Here is a 9314-nt window from a genome sequence, read left to right as displayed (position 1 = left end):
ATGTTCTACTTTTGTTTTTTTTTAATTAAGGTTTCCCATTTTTACATAAGATTTGGTTTTCAAAGTTCTCAAAAATGACAGTCTTTATTTTCCTCTTTCTTATTCTACAAAAGATAGCCATAAACATCATCTGATGATGTCATCATTTCAGTGTCTTCTCCCGATTCCAGAATTCCATACCTCACTGGAGTTACATTATAGGAAAGATTTCTCTCTTATGAAAGTCAGTCAGGGTTCACTGATTCAGTCCTTTAGAGAGCACTCCAATTAACAGACAGTCTAGGTGTAAGTTAGAAACGTATGAAAACAAGGACTAAAACCAAGACAAATTAAACACAATATTTTGTTTAACAGATCTTGCCTAAGAAAATAATGACTTATTCTTACTGAAACAAATAGCATGTAGCTATTGAAACAGATCTAATTTGCCTTAATAGAGTTCTTAATATTGAAAAAAAAAACTTTCCTAGACTCCTTAAGATCTTAAGATCTTAAGACTCCTTAAAATCAGCACTAGCATTTTGTCAAAATATGACTGTACCATTTGTATAAAACTTAAACTGCAGATCTGTAACATTTTTTTATTCTTCGAGTTTTTAATTGTTTAGTGTGCACTAAGCCTTAAAACCTACTTATGATAAAATGGGATAAAAACCCCTAATTTCCTCATTTCTAGTCATACACTGCATGTCTGAAGCTGAGCTATAACTCCCTGTTTACTTCTGCATCTGGGCTCTTGAGTGGGGCCAATGAAGTTGTTCCCAACCCAACCCCAAGCTCTTCTTCCCTGCTGTACTCTTCCAGCCACAAACGACGCACAACCACAGTGTTTCCATTGGGCACCACTACAGAGCGAGGCTGCAGGGCCAGCAGAAATTGCAGATTTACTGGGTAGGTTTCCCAGAGTCTCCCCAAGGCCATCCCCTGCTCATGGAGCCTTGCTGTTTCAGTAGTGTTAGTCTACTACTAACACTAGTTAGTCTACTACGCTGGGTGTTAGTCTACTACAATACTAATATATAATACCACCTCCATAATAAAATGGCTGCCACTACCTTCAGACTAACTGTAGATTGAATTTTAGATGCAAGATTGAAATGAGAATTTTTTGGGTATCATCTGCACAAATGACACAAAGATGCATTAAATAGTTCTACTAAGAAAAACAGAAACTCAGACACTGAAGTCTAACTCTTCTTACTATATCTTGAAGATAAGGATAAATTATTTCTTCAGTTACTTCTTTTGGTGTTAAATTGCAAGGTAGCCCCTAACATTTCCTAGACCTTCACTGCCTGGACCTAGAAAAAAAGTGAAAATTTCAATAATGCTATATTTAGCTCATGTAAAAAATGGAATATAAGCTTTAGAGAAGGGCGAATAGGTTGCAAAGATTTTCCATTCTCCTCATTGAAAAGATTATAGTGATGGTCATATCTGACATATAAAAGCTTATAACAGCTCTTATGAAATATTTTCACAAGACTATGATGCTAGTACAACTAAGTACAATATTAATTTAGTTATCTTTTCTCTAATGTTGTGATCAACCTATAATGCCATCAGTGGGGGCAGGGAATGTTGAAACCATTACATATAATTTTAATGTATTAGAATATTTTAGCAAAAACCCCCACAATTACTGTAATAATTTTCATACGTTTAGCTCCTTTCAAAGTAAAATAAAATGGCCATCTTATATGGTGAATTGAATGGAACTCACTTGCTTTGCTTTTCACATGTTATTTCTGCATATGGCAAGATTTGTAAGACTTGATGACAATTCCAGAAAGAAAAATGGTTTGCACTTTTCTATTTGTATAGGACAGCAGGCAAACATCTTCAGTCTCCATCAAATGAACTGAAGAATAATTCAGCTTTTCTCATGAGCCCACTAGAAAGTGATAGCTCATAATCAAGATCACAATTCTTTTGCACAATTTTTTTACATCACATACCATCTACAATGTGGTCACCTGCAAGAGAAGTTTCATTAGAGCTTTCTATCAGTTGTGCTCTGCCTTGGTAGGAGACCAAGGCTTCATTCTTAACATTGTAGTCTCTGTAGCAGTAACAGGCTTCATCAGCATGTGATTTGAGTACCAAAACAAGAGAGTACAGCACTCCTCTCACTTTATTGCAGAGCTCAGTTCATAATTTAAACTGTGATGTTCTCTAACTCTGGTATTTAAGTAATCTGCAAAAGTACTGGTTGTTTTATTGAAGTTGAAAGGAGTCAGAAATAATCTCTGTGGTTCCAAGAAGGATAAGGAAGATGCTGGGAAAATCATAATTAATATGGTTTCCACATAACACATGTATACTCACCCAACCAAACATACCAAAATGCTTTTTCTTCATCCTTACTATGAGCAAGCAGGAATATCTGATTTTTTTTTTTTTTTAATTAGCTAATAAAACCAGATTAACACTCGGTAAGAATATATATTATTGTTTGAAACATTCACTGATATTATTTTTTATTACTCCAAAGAGGAATAATGATTGTCACTGACCCAGTGTCCCGCTTGGCAATAGCTATACCTTTTTTTCTTAAAGACTCCTATGCATAACCTTTAGGAATTAGTAAAAACTACCTGTTTATAAAACCATAGTGACCATAAGTGCTTTCACAGCTACTGGCTAGACAGTAGCCATAATTTTTTTAACATAAACCTGTTGACTACAGTTGGCTCAGATTTAGGTTTCCTGGAAAGAATTTTTTTCAGTTTTCAGAAAAGCATTGGTCATGGACCAATGTTACTAGTCAGATGAGCAAAGTACAAATAGCAATGTGTAATTCAGGGTGTCTGTACAGACTGTATCACAATGCTTAAAAGAAATCACCAACGAAATGCTCTAATGCACTTTGAAGAAATAGGCAAAGCTAGGAATCACAACTGCAATATTTTACATTCAGGTCCATCTTTGTCCTCTATTAAAATTCCCTTAGAGTAGATATTATTTTTCATGTAGTACATCAAAGGATAATGTCTTGCCAAATGTTTCTTTGAGATTATTATAGAACTTTGGGTTACATTCTGTATTATACTTATCAGACTCCTTGCACTGTGTGATTCATCGTCACCTATCTCCACTGTGTCCTCTTTAAATCAGGCCTTCTTACTACAATATTCACTTGCAACCTTGAGAACTGTACATCCAACAAGAGATATTTACCCTCTCAACCTACCAGAAATTCCTTCTTAAATTTCCAGAATAGAAATATGCTCTTCAATAAGGTCTTCATCCTGCATGTTATTGCATACTAGAAAGCTCCAAAGAGAATTGGATAAGAAGAAAGAACACTATTTACCTGGCACTGGACCCTGAAAACTCACAGTAGTGGTGGTGAAGGAAGAAAATAGGTGAAAAGACATTCAGAGATGATATATATGATTCTTTTTTCTTAATCTAAATCATCTTAAAATGCTTCTATTCAGTTGCCAATGCATAAAGTAGTTTAATTTGGCAGAACTTCTGCTTGGAAGAACAGAGTGTCCTGAAGCTGGTTTTCTTATGTAAAGCCTTCCTTTTAGCTTTCAGCATGCAAGGTATACACCATTCCTATACCAATAAGCGAAATCTAAAGAACCTCTATAAATAGAAAGGAAAAGGGTATACATTTCCTATTGGTAAATGAGTCTGAATTTAAACTGATGTAAACTGGTTACTCTACAAGGATTCTAACTGTCATACAAATTACAGTAACCCATACTCTGATCTGGCTGACTTTGTTCTATTTTTTTAAACCAAAATCCTTGGACTTCTTCCTGTGAGTTACTCTGTTAACAGCATTTTGATTTCATTTTGCACATAAGGATACAGCTCTGATTATAGGTATTATAGATAGCCAAGCATATTTCATATTTATGTCTAGGAGTACCAGAACAACTGAACTTGAAATGACTAGCTTTGATAGAAAGATGAATTCTCTTATTGACAGTTATAAATTACAAAAAACAGAACAAACTTTTCAGCTTTGTCTAATAAATTCGATGATAACTGAAACTCCTTGCAAAACTTTTCCTGGCATTGTGAAATACATCTTGCAATAGAATAGAGATAATTGAAAACACCATTGGAAGGAATGATCTTAATCTTGCATTAAAAGTCAAACACCGCTGTTAGCCAGGATGCTACTTACATAAACTAAAATGAAAACTATGCTATTCTTCAGTAATGATCCAAAATGGTTTAATTATTCTCTTTAAAGTGATTGCGTTTTGGACCATCACAGCAGAATATCATGAGAATTTTAACAAACTTTTGAAGATTAAAGCCACACTAAAAATGAGCTAAACCAAGTACAGAAAAAACAATATTTTATTTATAATCTTAGTTTAGTGTTTGAACTACAAATTCTTGTTCTAGAATTGTTTAAAAGATGATGGGTTTTATAGGTTTTCACAGGTAAATTGATTTCTTGGGGTTTTTGGTTGTGGGTTTGGTTTTTTTTTTACTTTTTCTTTCATTTTTTCACAGAATGGTGCTTTTGGTAAATACAGAGCAAATCATTACATGAAAAAAAAATTGCTTGGTTTTTTTCTCACTTGTAAAGTTGCTGTTATTATTCCACTCTCTATTGAATAATTTCAAAAAGGCATGTGAAAACAAAAGGAAAAAAAAAGAGAAAAAGTGACAAAATAGACCGAATCTCACCACTAGAATTCACCATAAAAATTCCCAAAGTGTAACAGAATTCTTACAAAATTTCCTAGACCAGTTCTTTTAGGGAATCAAGATCTCCTATGAAAAATATGGCAAATGGGAATCAGGGTAGGTTGGGGAGGAAAAAGGGAACGAGGAGGGTAAATAAGTGCAGCAAAAACAGGTTCTGAGGAATACACATAATTTTGTCTGCTTTAGATCACAATAGAATTTTTAATAAATAAATTTCTTTTTCTTTGTAAAGACACTTTTTTGAAACAGTAGATTTAGCCCAGTCATTTGTGTCATTTGTTTTATAAACCATCTTTTGTTGTCCCCACCCCCTTCCCATAATGTCATAAATGTTTTAGATTTGAGTCTCTTGTACATTGTCTTTTGAGTTCATTCGGATCAATAACGGTTCATGCACTGAACTGTGTATTGAATTTATTGTGTTAACTGTTGTTGTGTGGTTGAAAGGAGACTTATAAGAGTTATAGTGATTTAGGTGCTCATGCTCTATTGCTGGCATGGGCAAATGACTTTCTATGGGTGTGTCACCTGTAAGCTCATCATCCACATTAATGATCTCTACAGTCCGTGTTGGAGCATGATGGTTCTGCCGGTGATGCTGTTTCCTCATTTTGTAGAAAATTACCAGCATCACAGCAGCCATGAGAGTGATAGCCACAAAACAACCAATTATGATTTTGGTAGTCTTCATAACCTCATCTATTCCTGGGATCCCGTTGTTTGCGTCCGTCACAGGAATGGTGAATGTTTTTTCTGTTGATCTTGTGCTCTGTGGAGTGAGTGAGGGTGTCATGTTAGTGGTCTCCCAGTTGGTAACTGGTGTGGGCCCAACCTGCTCTGTGGTCTGTGCCTCATCCTGAGAAGGTTCCACAGTCTCTACTGTGACAGTTGAAAAATACGTGTAACCAGGGTTATCCAGGGCAGTCACATTCAGCGTGGCAGAAGCTGTGGTATTCCCAACAGAGTTACTCACCATGCATGTATACAAACCCGTGTCTTGCACAGTTACCTTTGTAAAATTTAATGTGCCATCACTGAGCACAGCAATCCGAACTCTGTATGCCCCATGCGTCATAACAGATCCATTTGGAGTAATCCAAGATACAGAGGTCAGGGAGGTTGATGCCCGGCATTTCATCTCTGCAGCCATGCCTTCTGTGACGTTGAGGTCTGCTGGTGGCTCCACTATGACTGGAGCATAACATGTGAAGTAATTCAGGTCCAGCTCACCAATGTACCTTCCTTTTAAACTGGGAGGTGTGTGGCAACGGGCGCAGCATGCAGTATTGGAGGGTGCCTTGTCTTTAATCCACCAGCTGAGCCAAAGGATATCACAGTTGCAGTTCCAAGGATTGTGATGCAAGTGGATCCTTTCTAGGCGGAGTGGTGTGAACAGGTCATGAGGCAGTAGTGTTAGATTGTTGTGTGCCAGATTGATCTCTACAAGTGACTGAAGGTTATCAAAAGCATTCCTTTCTATTACTTGAATCTGGGACTGTATCATCCACAATTTCTGAAGATGCATTAACCCTTGGAAAGAACCTGGCCTGATGGCAGTCAGGTGATTCCCAGAAAGATCTAACTCATCCAGTTTTACAAGCGGGGTGAGATTAGGAATCTCTCGAAGATTGCACATGGCAAGGTTCAAATACCTCAAGTTGGACAGACCTTCAAAGGCACCTTCTGAGATGTATGAAAGCCTTTTCAATTCCCCCAAATCCAACCTCCGAAGAGAAGGGATTCTGTTAAAAGCATAAGAAGGGATGCTCTCAATGGGGTTGTTTCTCAACCACAGTTCCTTCAGTTTTGACAGGTATACAAAAGCCCCATTTGGGATAGTGGTCAGACGATTGTCAAAGAGTTCCAAAGTGTTGAGATTGGCCAGACCATTGAAAGCCCCTATCTCAATTGTTCTGATGTGATTCCTGCTGAGCTGCAGGATTTCTAGGTGCCTCAGATGCTTGAAGCTATTAACTTTAATGATTTGGATCTGGTTCTCATGAAGATTGAGTAACCGGGTGTTGGTGGAGATGCCGTCTGGCACGTCTCTCAGATTTTTCCGTACACAAATCACTTTACTGAACTGGTTGCTGCAGGAGCAGACAGAAGGGCAAGTTTGAGCCCTGACTAGACCAGCCACCACAAGAAGCTGAAGAGCCAACAGCACCACAAGCAGGGGGTCAAATAGGGCCCTGTTAAACCTAGGACCTATCATTATCTGCTGTGGATGTAAGGTCATCTTGTTCAACATTCATAATTTATTTGGTGTTGGTCCTTCAGGAGTTTGAATAGCCTGAAAAAAAAAGAAAGAAAGGAGAAGGGGAACATTAAATTAATCTCAAATATTTAAGTGTGCTCTCTAAACAAAGACTTCTCAAGTCCTTTCAGTCAACTCTACCAATTTCATGAAACTCTGTAGTGACAATAGCTATAGAAATTCTAATATTTTGTTTCCTGTACAGCTATATATGTCAGCTGTAATTAGCAATGAGGTAGGAAAGAGCCAGACACCAGCTTTTCCTGCTCATTCCAATGTAGAATGCATGTAGCTGGATGGCACATACTAAGTTCAGCTACAGTGGATACCTAAAATAAATGTTCTAACTCAGGGGGAGAGTTAAAAGAAGTGACAAGGGCATCAAAAGGCAAAAATAAATAAGATAGGAATCATCGGAATATTCAAGGTGTTAACCTTCTTGATACATTATAAGACAAGACAACAGATAATACGAAGAGCAAGTGGACACTCTTGTTTTGTATGGGTGAAAATCTTTGTCTATACAAACATAATTCCTGCATTGGAGTTTAACTAGAAGTAAAGCCTTTAATACTGAATGTATCAGGTCATGCAAATGTCAGGGCAAAATCTTGCCTATTTCAAATTAAAAAAATAAAATACAAAAGAAACATGCTGAGCATCAATTCTTCCCTACCGTTAAACAGCAACATCCAATTTCATGATATTTCCTCCTCAACTCTTTTGTTTGGCACCAGCAGCAGAGAAACACTCATTAGTAAATGTGTACTGAACACAGAAATCAGAATAGCCATTTAAATGCTGAAAAATATCTCTGTAGCTTTAGGGTTGGCAATTTCATTGGCACCTCTAAGAAATCCTACAGATCTTACTGTAAGGGGGAAAAAGACCTTTACACTACAAATAAGCATTACCATTTTAAGAATTTCAGTACTAATTCATTTGTGGTAGTTCTTAAAACCCCCCAGCCCTCAGTTCATTTTCAATCTGCTGCTCAGTGGAAGGTCCTTCTGCTGTAGAGATTAATGAAATTTCCTATAAATCAGCCGAAAGTGAACTCTTATAAATTACAGCAAGCTTAAACCATATTTATAACCTAGAGCACCCAAATGCATAATACATGTATTCAGTAAAACAAAATACTATAAGGCAACAGTTTTCCACTCCAGGCTCTGAATTGTTTCATTTTGTGTAAAAAACCCCCAAAACTTTCTTTAAAAAAAATACAGGAAAAAATATATTAACTTGCATCTCACAGCAATTCATTTAATGAAAGACTTTTTTTTGTAATTACATATTCAGACAATGTGTTTTTGAGAATTCATTTCTGCATTTTTTAAAAAAACCCTTGTAATAATGGGTCAGAATAGCAAGTGTTCTCATCTCACTTTTAATAATTTACTGCAGAGAAAGCCAATATAATGGTTAAAAACCTGTGAATTGGAATTGGAAAATCTGGGCTGTATCTGTTTGTTTGATCTGTTCTGTAAGTGCTATTTATAAAACATCATTCTTGTTATGAAAGATTCATGAAACTAATGTGTGTTGCAACCTTGAGCAAGTCACTCAACTCTGTGGCTTACATTTCTGTCATATGACTCTGGAGAAACCTGTGGCTGTGGTGTTAGATGTTACTGCTCCCACCTCTCCATCCTTGCCCTCTGCCGACAACTGTAGTTCCGAACACTGGCTTTAGGATAATGTACTAGACTAGATGAGGGGTGCCTACAGTACACACCTTCCTTTTTACGGCAGGCTTAGGTCAATTATCTCTTCAAAGGTGCTGAGCACAATATATGGAGAAACACTTTCAAACTAATCACTAAAATTCAAGTTCCCTTACATAAAAAATCCAACTATAGTAAATCTGCAAACAGAGGATGAAAAGGACCTGTTTTCCATCTTTCTTACAGTGTTATGAAGAAGAATCTGCCTGTTTTGGTCAAAATATTTATCTCAATGAGTTTAATATCAATTTCAGGCTCCTTAGTTAAGAACTGTGATCCATGAATTTTGCTATTGAATAGCAATTAACCATCTTCTGTGATAGTTAATGTGATTGTATTAGCATTTTTGTTTGTCACTAAGTGAGGTTTTTTTATTCAGTAGTTTTGTCTTTCCTTTCTCATTTTTTTAAATTCTTCTAAAACTTAGCCCCTAAGGACCTGGACTGAATAATGAATTCCATTAAGAAGTAATAAAACAGATACATAAACACACCAAATAAATTATTTAACCATTGCACTGGTGCAATGTTATTATCTTCACGGGAACTGAGATGAGAACTCAGCCCAGTACATCCAGCTTCAGAGGTGCCAGTTATCCTTGTATGGCTGGTGTGGCACCAGGAGCCCGTGTGGCTTGTAGAGATACA

The 9314-nt window shown here is 36.6% G+C and overlaps 1 protein-coding gene across 9 annotated transcripts in view; it reads right to left on the bottom strand.

The window, feature by feature from the left end:
- Positions 1-4308: 4308 nt before the first annotated feature.
- Positions 4309-9314, bottom strand: part of LRRC4C (leucine rich repeat containing 4C) — a 571899-nt gene continuing 566893 nt past the window's right edge. For 8 of the 9 annotated variants that reach the window (XM_075754721.1, XM_075754728.1, XM_075754722.1 and 5 more), the window contains one exon: positions 4309-6976. In XM_075754721.1, coding sequence (XP_075610836.1) covers positions 5018-6934 — 1917 coding nt within the window. In that variant the 5' untranslated portion in view covers positions 6935-6976 and the 3' untranslated portion in view covers positions 4309-5017. Of the gene's footprint in view, positions 6977-7616; positions 7661-9314 lie in introns of all 9 variants that reach the window. The other variant, XM_075754727.1, reaches the window with a different exon arrangement.

The sequence above is a fragment of the Balearica regulorum genome, chromosome 5 (assembly GCF_011004875.1).
Source record: "Balearica regulorum gibbericeps isolate bBalReg1 chromosome 5, bBalReg1.pri, whole genome shotgun sequence".
NCBI lineage: Eukaryota > Metazoa > Chordata > Aves > Gruiformes > Gruidae > Balearica > Balearica regulorum.
This window is presented reverse-complemented; position numbering and strand designations above follow the sequence as displayed.